The following is a 13513-nucleotide window of genomic DNA, read 5'->3' on the forward strand; positions in this document are numbered from 1 at the left end:
TGAAATACACATATTAATAAAGCATATTTAAAAGTACTTTAATATAATAATTAATTCATAATAATTGAATATAATTTATATTATTACTTTTGTTTAAATTCAGAATTAATAAAATTGAATAAATTTTGATATTTTAGGAATTAAATCTTCAAATAATTGTGGGGTAAGATGGATTCAGAACTGGTAAGCATTTTATTAATGTTGTATGAGGGAATTTATGATATTATATATATATTAACCTTTTTAAACTTACGCTAGTAAAAAATATTTTTGAGAAGCAAAATTCATTAAAAAAGAATCGAATTCATTTTACTTAAATTTTTTTTAATAAATGTAGTAACTTGTTGGTTAGCGGAGTTTATGATGGAGGTTTTACTTTTAGCCACTTCTTAAATAACACAGAAGTGTCAAATAAATATAACTTTAGGTTCTTTATTAGTTTTATTATATAAAATTTACATTTAATTAATTTAAACAAAATGTGTAAAATCATATGCTTGACTAGTGAAGCTTATGGGAGTACTTGTGCTTCCATATTAAAAGGGAGGGATAACTAAATACTTAAGGTTTCTTAAAATTTAATTATTTCTTATATTATTTATAAATAAACAACAAATTTTTTAAAGTGATTAATTTTAATAAAAAGGATGACCCAACCTTAGAAAGGCATTTTAAAGGACACAAAGATGCGGTAACATCCGTGGATTTCCACCCTAATGCCAAACAATTAGGTTTATTTATTTTTAACTCTCTCTTTTACGGGTAAAGGGGGGATGGGGTTATGATAAAAATAGGACATGTAAGTTTCTTTATTTATTAAAATAACTGTTCATATTGTAAGCTAATCATACTCATCTCATATAGCTAAGTATTTCTCACATACCTATGGAGAAGGTCAAATAGCCTTCGTTCACTAAAGCTTGAGATTTTCGTTCCAGGTATAAAGTCTTGTTTCTCAATTATTGTGCACTACTCAACCCAAAAATAAAAGATGTGATGGACGTTTTACCTTCTCTCTATATGTTCATGAATCATTTAAAGTACAGTCAATGCCACTTATATGATAAAAAAAACATTCATCACGTAATCTTATATTTCAGTTACCTTAATTTTTTGATAATGAAAGAGAAATTTTCGATTTAATGCCCATATGAAAACTAAAATTATTGGCCTACTAATAGAACTACAACAGTATCCAATCACCTCTTTATCTTTAACATCATGTAGATGACCTCCCTGCTAACTGTTTGAAAATAGTTATCAAAATATTCTATCTAAACACTTTGTTGAACAGCCCATGAATGATCATCTTAATATTGTTTGGTTTATTTTATTTATAACCATCAATAAACTTGTTAAATTATATTATTATAATTCATTATTCAACATGTACATTGATAAAATTTAGCCATTGAATTAAGACCGCAATTCAACTATTGTTGATAAAAGTTTCTTCTTAGTTACAGTTAAAAGTTACATCCTTAAGAAGTAACTAATTTCATTTCAAGTTACTAGTAACAATGAAATTTATTTTATAAATTATTTATAAAAACTCAGCATTTCTAATATAGAATCTTTTTATAATATAAAATAATTTTGCTATTTACAAATTTAAATGAAATAAAATTTAAATAAAGTTGCGTTGAAAAATTAATTATACCTTAAAAATGTATATACAATATAATTCTCATAAAAATTTATACTTGACTATTAACAATAAACTTTTTTTCAATATTGATATTTATAAAATATGCTCTTTTTTCTCCAAAAATAAACTTACCTCGAATAAACAAACTTTCCAAGGGAGCTCTTTATGTAGATAAAATAGTGAATGAGATATGTATAAAATTAATATTTTGCAAATTTTAAAAAATAATTTTAAAAATTTATTTATTTAAATATTAAGTTTCTGATCTGAGTTAGAGAAAAGAAAAAAATTAGGAGATTGTTTGTTTTTATCCTATTTTTTTTATTAAATGAGCGACGTTCATTTCATACTGAAAGGGAACTGAAGAAAGTATTTTAATATTAAGTTTCTGATCTGAGTTAGAGAAAAGAAAAAAATTAGGAGATTGTTTGTTTTTATCCTATTTTTTTTATTAAATGAGCGACGTTCATTTCATACTGAAAGGGAACTGAAGAAAGTATTTTTTGATAATATAATATAGTCCTAGAAGAATCGATCCTAATTCCACCGAGTACTTTTTTTAAATTAAGATATTATGAAGTTTATAAGATGCATTTAGCAGAGTATCTGAAAGAACCTCACATTCACATTCTCTACGTGTCATTTTATCATATTAGAAGGAAGATTCTTCGAAGTTGAGGTCGGAGAGGTCCTACCCGAACTGGCTGAAAAAATCTTTATCGGACTTTTCGGCCCTGCCTATATTTATTTAATGTGATCTAGCCCATAAAATATATATTATACAAGTTATCAAGTTCCTAATATTTTTTACGCAGAAAAAAGACATAAATTTGCTTAAATATTTATCATCTTAAAAACATTTTCATAACTCATAACTTCTACCCCACCTGTCCCTGCCTGTAAAAATATTTCAAAAAATTTATTCAGCCCGGGCTGCGTCTACTTATAAGTATCATTCAAAATCAATTTTAAAATAAAATGCAATATATGCTCAGCTAAAAATAAACAAAAATATTAAATCTATCACTTCCTCCAATTTGATATTCCATCTAAAATAAATTAAATAAAAATATAATCTCTTAGGCTAGATTTCAATTGCAGTGTTTGAACGATTGAGTGTTTCAATGTTAATTTTCAATAATTTTTAAATATTTGTTTAAATAAAGATTGAAACCTTTAGTCGTGAAATGCTACAATTACGCCCTAGTCTTTAGCGTAATGTTTAGTAAAACAAAATTTATTGTAAGTTCTGCACAAATGCGATAAAATAAAATAATTGCAAAGATTACATACGACAATATTATTTACGTTATAATTAAATTTTTAACAAATATTTATTAGTGATAGAATAAAAATCTAATTCCAAAACGTATTTGTTCAGGTATTTGTATTTAAGTACTTTATTCTAAAATTTTTATAGGTATGTTTAGTATTTAAAATACTTTTGTATTTAATATCCAAATATTTCTTTTTGAAGTGTATTTGTATTTATATTCAAATACATTTTTTCCAAAATTTGCCTAAATCCGATAATAATATCAATATATTTGTAAAATTGTAAGATTTAAATAGTGCATTGTTTAGTTATTATTATTTAATTTTTAATTAATAACATAGGGCTGTAGAGTCCTCAAAACTGATTTTTTTTCGGCTAGTCTCAATTTTTATTTTATTTTAGATCCAAGCCTTGACAAAAATTAAGAATTGTAAAATAAAATGGAAAATACTAATCGCTTTGTTCTAACTTCAAAGAATATACTAATTTTCGTTTATAAAGATTCATTTTATCTTTTTAAAATATTTTTATAAGCTTGAACGACCTAGTTCGAATTTTAAAACTATTTTTTAGTTGGATTTTATAATTATTGGGTCTGATCCCAAACCAAATCTAATTATTTGGGCCGAGTTAAATCGCTCACATTGCGCCCACTATGAATATGGCATTCGAAAAGTTACTTAGGGACAGAGGTGGAGTTAGATAAAACCCAAAAATAAGGAAGCGCCTATAATATCTTACATTTTGATTAACTTAAACTAGAGACGATTTGATAGTATTGAAAGAATAATAATATAGAAAAAATTGTGGGCGATTGTATTGAATAAACACGTGTGGTTGATGGTTAAGAATATTAAATAAAGTTCTTTATTTTCCAAAAAGATAAAAAAAAGGTTAAAACTTTATCATAATCATCTTGGTATATATACAAAATTAACATCAATTTAATATTAAATAAATATCATGTAATATAACGTTTTTAGCCTTAAACCTTCTACAATACAAAAAATCTATTAATAACATTGTTACTTTAATACAAACAATCTATTAATAAAATTGTTACTTATATGTAACACGCATCACCTCCAAAAAAAAATAATAAAAAAATTAAGTAATGACAATACAATTGGTAATACGAAGTAATTTTTAGAGAATCTCAAAAAATTTTTGGGAAGAAGTGACAAAAACACTCGCTTGACATGCGGGAGGTGATTTAAATGTACTTTTATAATATTATATGGATCAGAGGATTACAATGTAACTACATTCAATTTGAGAAAAGGTGGAGGGGAACGTATTGTTATAAAATTTGTTTTAATAATATTCTATGGGTCAGAGGATTAATAAATAACTAATACAATAAATTTGTGAAGAAGGGAGGGGAAATATTTGTAAAGGGGGTTTTGAAAAATCTATTAATAACATTGTTACTTCAATACAAACAATCTATTAATAAAATTGTTACTTATATGTAACAGATAGTATGTTCGTTTTATTAATCCAATATTTCCATTACTCTCACTTCTCATCACCAATTCAATATAACCTACATTCCTTCATCTTAATTGGAGTCATCATCAACGTTTCCCTAATGACTTCATCATGCTCCTTTTCCTATTTACCCAAAATTCATCTAAGCTTGTTTCTTTTATGCTACAGCCTTTTCCACCGCTTTTATTTTAAAATTTAATTGAATATACTTTTTAAAAATGTTATCGGAAATTCGATTACTACCAAAATATTTTAGCAAAGCAATTTTTTTATGTGCAAAAATAAAAAAATATACACTTTGCATTTGATTTATATTAATATTATTTGACTAATGCATTTTAACGTCAACTACTTTATATATATAATTTATTAAATTTCCCTAATATTATATTATATGTGGATAATTAATTAATAAAATACATGCCAAATTAAAGCACCATCTTAAGGTATTTAAACTTAATCCAATATTTCCTCATTATCAATATGAAAATTGTATATATCAGGCGCGTAGTCATCGGGGGAGCAAAGAAATGAAGATTTTATTTAATATTTTTATAAAAGCCCTCACCATTAAAGAGTTGCTTATTTTTTGAAGTTAAAGAAGACGCTCTTAAAATAATGGTACAAAAAAGCTATTCACTCAGAAAAAAATTATTTAAATACTAGTATTTCATGCAATATCTTTAAAAATTTATTGACCATGTAAATGGCTGAGTAATATATCAAAGCTTAGCAAAATTAGGGCAAATGCGAGGAATTTCATAAAGTATGAATTGTTGAGTTTAAGCCAGAAGTTTGTGAATTTGGTATTCACAAACCCTTACCTTCACCAAGACAAGTACATCGTTCAAATATTAATGTAGGATCATTAGAAGAATATTATATTATAATAGATAACTGAAAAATTCTTATTATATATTTTGACCACTATACACATTAGCACTTGTACAAATGAACGAAAAATTTTCTCTAAGACGAATAACAACTTTATAGAAAATACTCTATCCCATAAAATAGATTGACCATTAGCTCTTCAAATATACAATACGAATTTGACTCCAAACACTTATATAATCGAAAAATTAATTCAATCTATATCCTAAAAATATTTTTGTGCATAATTCTATACTTCCAATATTATAAATTTTTTTAAATATAGGGCCATTCTTTTTTATAATCAATAATTCTTATAAATATATATACATTAATGTTCGAAATATTCATATTGTAGTATTTGTTTTCATCACACATTCAAATGATTCGTATTGTATGGTTGGATGATGGCTCCATTTTAGGCCGATTTCAAAAAATGGCGACACCAAGTTTTTCTAGTGGAAAACTAACCCAGCCTTGGGGTTATGAATTAAATTTTTAATTATATTTGATAATTTATAGATTATTTAAGTGTTAGATATTGTCATTTTTTATGGTAATTAATACTATAATCATTTTATTTTTTAGGATATTTTTAAAAATTGTCCTCTGCCTTTAAAGCAAATTCCTAGCTACGCGCCTAGTAAATACTATCCATTATTGTTCTCATCATTACTAATATATGACAAAATGCGACCTTATTTTATTTACTTTATTTGTTAAATGTGAATAATCTTGCTTGTATTCCCAAGCATGGGCCATAAAACAACCAATTTATTTTAATTTGATATTAAACGCTAATCCTACCCCCCCCCCCCCCCTACACAAAAAATTAAACTCATAACGTAAAAACACGCTTCTAATATAAATTAGTCCATAAATTTTGTAATTTAGGCACAAGTAAACATATGTATCAAATTAATATTTTTTTGGGGGGGGGGGGTATTTGTTATAATAAAATAAATAGGCCAATAAAAAATTAATATGAATGCATTGACATAACTACTAAGAGGTAGGGTAACCGGGATCTGCCCTTTCATTTGAAATCACTTCCCCTAATTATATTTTATATGCATTTGATTTGTTGTAAAATAAGGATTTAAATAAAATTATATTTTGTACCCTAACCCTGTAATATGTGTAGATATTATAAAACTTATTCTGATGCATTTTTTCGTAAACTAAATTTTAATTTTAGACCATTTTTAAGTTTGCCCCATATTGCACCCACCAATTTTTCGTGTTTAGTTATGCCACTGAATGAATGCCTTTTTTTTATAAACGTAAACATTAAATTTGTAGCTTCAGGTGGAATGGATAGCATTCTCATGTTATGGAGCTTTAGACCGCCAATGAGAGCCTATAAATTCGATGATCATAAGGTTTTATTTACTATACATTTATTAAAATATGTGCAAAGCATATCATGTAATTATAAATTTATAGTATAATCCCCCTTATTATAAATTTTTTCATTAGCGTTATCAGTCTAAAACAGAAATTTAAAATATTAAAAACGATAACAGCTAAAAGGCTAAAATTTTGCTAGTTATAAAAAAAATCAACTCGTTTATAGAATGTAAGAAATAGAGCATTTAAATGGATATATGTATTGATATTTATTATTGTAATTTCATAATACAGGATGCGATATTTAGCATAGCTTTTTCGCCTACTGGTCATCTCTTAGCATCTGGTTCGAGGGATAAAACTGTCAGATTATGGGTCCCATCTATGTAAGCAAGTGAATAAAAAGTGAAATTTTTGCAAAGAATATTTTTTATAATAGAAAAGGTGAATCGACAGTATTTAAAGCTCACATGGCAACTGTTCGGAGTGTTGATTTTTCGAACGATGGCTTATTATTGTTGACCTCTTCAGACGACAAGACTGTTAAAGTATATAAATATTTATTGTATCCACTCATTATAAACTAAAAATATATTCGATTCTCATAATCATATATATCTATACGTATTTTCCTACTACTAGCTATGGTCTGTACAAAGACAGAGATACCAGTACAGTTTTTCTCAGCACACGAATTGGGTACGATGTGCCAAGTAAATCATTATTTTGTTTTAAAATTCCGATTATTATCTAAATACTTTCCAATGAATGATTATCAAAGATTTTCGCCGGATAGTCAATTGATAGTTACGGCAAGCGATGATAAAACTATTAAATTATGGGACCGTATAACAAAAGATTGCATTCACACATATTTTGAACATCACGGATTCGCTAATTATGTGGAATTTCACCCAGGGGGAACTAGTTTTGCCGCGGCATGCACAGACAGAACGATTAAAATATGGGATGTTAGGAATCATAAAATGTTGCAGCATTATCAGGGTAAGGGGTTTTCCACTCAATAAAAATTATAATTTTATATTTAAAGAATACATATTTCAATCGATAAGAGAATGTTTGCCCCAATTGTAATGCCTAAAATATAAAATACTTATAGCCTAGGAGTAATAAAGACCCTGCTCACCCGAAAATGTAAAGGGACCTTAAAAAAAAACATTTGTATAGGTGATGGGTAGGGGTAGTGTTGTTAAACGGCTCGATTTGAGCCGTTTTTAAAAACGGCTAACTCAATATTTTATCTAGAATAATATTACGCAAGCCTGAAGATTTTACACATAGATAGCACATTGGTCTAGACATCAATTAGAGAAATCTCGAGGCTTAGGCAATATTTTTCTATCTAAAATATTGAGTTAGCCGTTTTTAAACTCAAAACGAGTCGTTTAACAACACTAGGTAGGGGGATAATATTTTCCCAGATGAAGGCCATCAAAGTTTTGGATAGCCTATGAAAATTATCAAATAATTTATAAAATCTGTCAAAATTTTTAAAATATATATTATAGTATGAAATAATTCGGAAATGTTTGATTTAGTTTTATAGCAACATATTTAATTAAAAATAATTATGAAACCACATAAGTTGTAGCAATGTGCATATTAATAAATTAAGCACATGATGCATCAGTTAATTCGCTATCTTTCCATCCATCGGGAAATTATATCATTAGTGCTTCAAGTGATTCTACGCTGAAAATTTTAGATCTTATGGAAGGCCGTTTATATTATACTTTGCATGGTCATCAGGTATAATTTTATTTTAAACTAATATTAAAAATTATAAATTAGGGTTCCGTGTTAACAGTAAAATTTTCGAAAACTGGAGAGTATTTTGCATCAGGTGGAGCCGATGAACAAGTTTAAGATCAATTTTAAAAATTCGATTTATATTTTATTATAAAAAGGTTTTGATCTGGAAAACAAATTTCGATGATGCAGATTATGGCGCTGCCTATCCCAGAGGTAAAGTTGTAACTCATATACCACCGTCATTATCAATAGAAGGCATAACCCCTAAGACTACAAACTTAATGACGCCAGCAGCTATGTCATCCACTACTTCTATTGAAAAAGGCACAAATTTGAACCCAATCCACGGTGGTAGCATAAGGAAGGCCAAAAATTCGATGGTTTAGATATTTTTAAAAAATCACTAAAAACCTTCAAAAACTAAACCATTTCCCGCTTTTAAATACCAAGTTACCTCGAGAATTAAATTGTTCTATCCTATTATTGCTTATTGTAGGTTTTTTTAAAAGAAATAAATTATTTTCAATTCATCTATTTTAATTTATATAACCACCTAAAATATTTTTGGAGAAGGTTATGGTCGAAACCGAAGAATCAATGGCAAATAAATCGGATGTGAATGATTTGAGATCTTCCATGGATCACGTGATTAAGCAATTAGAAGAATTGACCCAGGTATTTCATAGTAATATTATAAGACTGTTTATTAGGTACAGCCAGTGTTGTTAAACGCTACTTTTAAAAGTAGCGCGCTATCGCTACCGCTATTTTATAAAAAAAATAGCGCGCTATTAGCTACTTTTTACGCTATTTTGATTTTTTTTTAAAAATATTTTTTACGTAACTTTATTTCCACAAATAAATATTGGTATAAAAACATGACTATAATTTGTTACATATATATAAATATATAATTTATTTATTATTGCACTTTAATAATAATAACATTTCGGTACTGTCATCCCCAAATCTAGAGCGATGATCAGAAAGTATAAGCTTTGCCATACTAAATAATCGTTCAGCACTAGCACTTGAGCGCAACGCAGTATTAAATTTAATAAACACTTTTTATATGAAAAAAATTATAAAAATATTATATGAGTATTTTTAGATTTAAAAAAAGCATCTAGAGATTCAATAATATTATTATTATTATTTATTTCAAAAAAATCATCTATGGAAGGCCGCGGTTTCGATCTTGCTACAGTATTAGTATCGTGGTTAGGCATGACATTTTTTAACGTTACCATCAGCCTATCAAGTTGCCCTTTAGATTCAGTTAAATTATTGTATGGCCAATTTAACTTAAAACTAGGATGAACTATAACAGCTATTACATTATCATCATCATACAGATCTGGAAATCTAATTTATATAAAGCGATTGTATTTATAAAAAAAGAAGAATACCTTTTTAATTTTCAAAATTTAAATTTATCTGAGATTTAGATTTATTTATAAAAAAATATTAAAATAGCATAAAATTATGGTAAATAAAGATTTTAAAAATATAATTATTATACACAAGGTAATTAATAATATATTAATTTTGAATTTTATATTAATACTATATATTAATATTATAGAAAGGATAATCTATATTTTTCTCATTTTCCAAAGAAATTTCGCTATCTTCAACAATCTCACACATTTTTAATAACTAGATTTATAATGCTAACTACATTTATAATGTATATTTTTAAATATAAATTTAAATTTCAAAATTAAATTAAATAAAAGGATTATAATTTTAGATTTAATAAAAAATATTTTTTAGATGTATTTATTATATAAAATTGAAAATAGCGAGCTTCGGCTATCGCTATTTTCTAAAAAAAGTAGCCAGCTAAAGCTACCGCAAAAAAGTAGCGCGCTATTTTAACTACACTGGGTACAGCATAGCCATTAATAATTCCTATTACGAAAAAAAGTGTTCATGTAGCAAAATGCTATATTTTAGCAAATCAACTGACCACTTCCTATAATTGACCTTGGAAGTAAATGATATTAATTAGACAGTTGAAAATTCCATATGATGGATCATTTAAACATTTACTCGTTCCTATATTTTAGATTTCCTTAGGAAATCATTAGCCTAAATTGTAAACCAAATTTTAAAATGCGGTTCAAACCTTAATATGAACAAATATTTATAAAATCAGGTTGGGCATAAAAATTTTAACCGGTTATTTCTGAAAAATTCAAAAAATATAATCCCGAGAATAGAAATAAATCGCTTTCCAATTCTCTGATTTTCAGTATTTTAAGCATATGCTCTTATATTTATAATTAATTTGCAATAAATCTAAGGCAACAGTTACTAAACGATACTTTTCAAATGGATTTAGATACAGATGCACGACTTAAAAGGTACTAGATAAATAAGAACCAAAAAATATGTAGTTATACATATAATTTTTTAAGGATACATTAAAGTGAGCCAAACATTTTTTAATCAGTTTGATATTCTATTAATCATTCTCGAAGTTATGTCAGTGATGCATCCCTGTTTATTCTTAATCACATTAAAAATCTATCCACTGGTGAATAGGAAAGTAGTGTTGTTATACTTTATATATAACATATTTATATTAGGTTTATTTTAAATTTTAAATTCTGACAATTATTATTTTTTAAATTAAAGTTTGATGGATTTTATCCTTACCATATCCTATAAGGGGTGTTTAAGAAAATAGAAAGATTTTTTTGGGTCTCTGTAAAATAAAATTAAGCTCGTTTGTTTTAAATAATGTATCTAGCTAGATAGATACAACATATATGTATCTAGATACTTTATTAACTCTGCAAGAGATTAATTATGCAGCAAACATTATCTTTCAATGTTAGCTGGGACACAATCAGGGCAATAAAAAACTTTATCAAATTTTGTTTTTTATATATCCTACTTTTGCTATAGACAGTTTCCATAATTGAAGAAAGGACAACTATGACTGAAAATAAAGTAACAGATATGATACAAAATCAACGAAGCGATGATAAATAAGAATTCCATTAAAATTTGTTCTATATTATATTTTAATTGACAAATTAATATATATCGCCCGCAACGTTTTCTCGCATTTATATTAGCCTTGATTTCTGTAAAAATCTTAAATTCCCGGTTTAATACCTGGTCAAGTTATAAGCGGGTTACAACCATAGTATACTTAAATAATATTTAATGCAAAAAAATAATTTATTTAAAAAAGTTCAATGCAAAATGTAATGCAAAATTTTAATTATGGTATTATATAAATTTGGTGTTGTTTGATAAAACATTTTGACGCGAATATATTATTGCTTAAAAATAATTATTATTATACTAGTATGAGGTAATAATAAACTATAATTTTTTTATGATAATTTATATTTTATAAATAAATTTAAAAATTTGTTTTATAATATAAATTTGTGATCTATATTTTTTTAAAAATAAATGGCAATTAAAATGCATATAAGATCAAACATTTCCTCAATACGAAAAAACAACAATTAATTACAGATATAAAGTGCTCTAGAAATATAAAATTGATATACTAATAATAAATTACTCAAATATTTTTATTATTATGACAATGTCTAACACATATACAAATTCTTGTTTTCACCTTATCCCATGATTAAAAAATATTGATGCAACAAGGGATAAAATTATTCAGAGTTAAACAGAAATAAATATTTAACAATTCACCCTCAATTTAATTTGGCGTAGATAGGGGGAGATATTTTGCGGGCCAAAACCTTGAATAACACCAGCGGTACGCAACTTACCAAAGTAACTACACAAACTTTCCACACGAAGGTGAGGGAGGACCTAAGGACAAAATCTCTATCGAAATAATGGTCCCGGAAGATAACGAGCGAGAGTAGGTAAACGGCGATACTGAATGTTTCGGCCGAAATGACGGCCCAATGCTTCCACCTCCTGACGGTAAGGGTCACCATGAGAAGTTCATTGACTATCAGGGCTGTGAATGTAATAGATACCACATGAACAAACTCGTCTTCGAACAAGAGAAAAGCCCCGATCATTATTACGCTTCCTTTTAATTTATATATTCAATCAAGTTAATCTCTTAGTTTAAAAAAAAAGATAAAGGGGAAAAAGGGAAATACAAAGAACCCGTTACTGGTTAACGGTGCATATATACACCACATCCTATATATCATTTTTAAACATAGTAGTTTTTATTTTAAAAAATAATAAAAAAAGGTTTTTATATTGTTCAGACACTGTACCTCAAAACTAAAAAAGAAAAATATGAAAAAAATATTTTTTATGTTCCTAAGAAGCCCTCAAACATGGCGAATTTATGAGGTTTAAAATGCAAAGTCTTCTATGTGATCTCACGAGCATATTAAGAAATTATTTCGATGAAAACTAATGTGTATATTTCTTTTTATAGATATATCAATATTTGTCGATCATTTTTGAATTTTTAAATAATTAAAATTTTAATAGGTAACCATATAAAGTTGACTGGTGTATAATACACCGTTAACCATTTATCAGTATAAATTATTTTAAAAAATTCAAACAAATCTAATTTAATAATGAATTAAATTTTTTATTTATACTTAAAACGAGTACGTCACTAAGGAATTGGGGGGGGGGGGGGGTGGGAGGAGGTGGCTCGAGCCTCCTGAAAGTTTTGAAAAAAATTTTTGAGCCCCATGAGAATCGAATAATATCTTTCTTTTAAATTTTTTATCTCAACCTAATTATATCAAATTATTCGCAAATATTCGGTTCATAAATATTCGAAAATTAAAATTATTCATAAAAATTTTAAATTATTTGTACCCTCTTCCTTGCTGAACATTTTTTTTCTTATTATGCACCTGTTTTGTCAATTCAATCAAAATTATCAAAATAATAATAACTAATTAAAAAATCAAGATTCTATGAAAGAATAAATCGTTTTCTAAAATGACTTAACAAATGAAGGAGTTTTACCTTCAGATACTACTGGTGAATCCGAGATTCAAATTTAATTGATGACGACATTCCAGAACCATCTTCTACAAGAAGCTACTCTTTAATTTCGCCATTTAAAATAGAGAAAACAGATACGTTATATTCTACAATTCCTTTCGATGGGG

General features: G+C 26.8%; 2 protein-coding genes across 11 annotated transcripts in view; one reads left to right on the plus strand and one right to left on the minus strand.

Moving 5' to 3' along the window:
* LOC135924929 (POC1 centriolar protein homolog A-like) lies at positions 1-11695 on the plus strand. Of its 9 annotated transcripts, none has more exons than XM_065460068.1 (13): positions 1-33; positions 138-183; positions 647-731; positions 6591-6670; positions 6933-7024; positions 7078-7186; positions 7281-7351; positions 7420-7643; positions 8275-8408; positions 8451-8519; positions 8567-8791; positions 8982-9086; positions 11328-11695. In XM_065460068.1, exons 2-13 carry the CDS (start codon positions 169-171, stop codon positions 11412-11414), a joined length of 1296 nt encoding a protein of 431 aa, XP_065316140.1. In that variant the 5' UTR covers positions 1-33; positions 138-168; the 3' UTR covers positions 11415-11695. The 9 variants fall into 9 exon arrangements, 7 of the variants coding, with proteins under 7 accessions (XP_065316140.1, XP_065316143.1, XP_065316144.1 ...); XR_010571448.1 differs by lacking the exons at positions 1-33; positions 11328-11695 and adding exons at positions 9386-9456; positions 9595-9885 and having other exon boundaries at positions 59-183; XR_010571449.1 differs by lacking the exons at positions 1-33; positions 11328-11695 and adding exons at positions 9386-9456; positions 9595-9885 and having other exon boundaries at positions 59-183; positions 8985-9086.
* A 172-nt stretch (positions 11696-11867) lies between these two features.
* The window catches only part of LOC135924928 (probable phospholipid-transporting ATPase IIA), a 41416-nt gene continuing 39770 nt past the window's right edge, over positions 11868-13513 (minus strand). Inside the window, exon 21 of one of the 2 annotated variants that reach the window (XM_065460065.1) lies at positions 11868-12453. In XM_065460065.1, the coding sequence (XP_065316137.1) occupies positions 12104-12453 (350 nt within the window). In that variant the 3' untranslated portion in view covers positions 11868-12103. The remainder of the gene's footprint in view (positions 12454-13513) is intronic. The other variant, XM_065460066.1, reaches the window with a different exon arrangement.

This window comes from Gordionus sp. m RMFG-2023, chromosome 2 (genome assembly GCF_954871325.1).
Source record: "Gordionus sp. m RMFG-2023 chromosome 2, tfGorSpeb1-WG-v2, whole genome shotgun sequence".
In the NCBI taxonomy this organism is placed as follows: domain Eukaryota; kingdom Metazoa; phylum Nematomorpha; class Gordioida; order Chordodea; family Parachordodidae; genus Gordionus; species Gordionus sp. m RMFG-2023.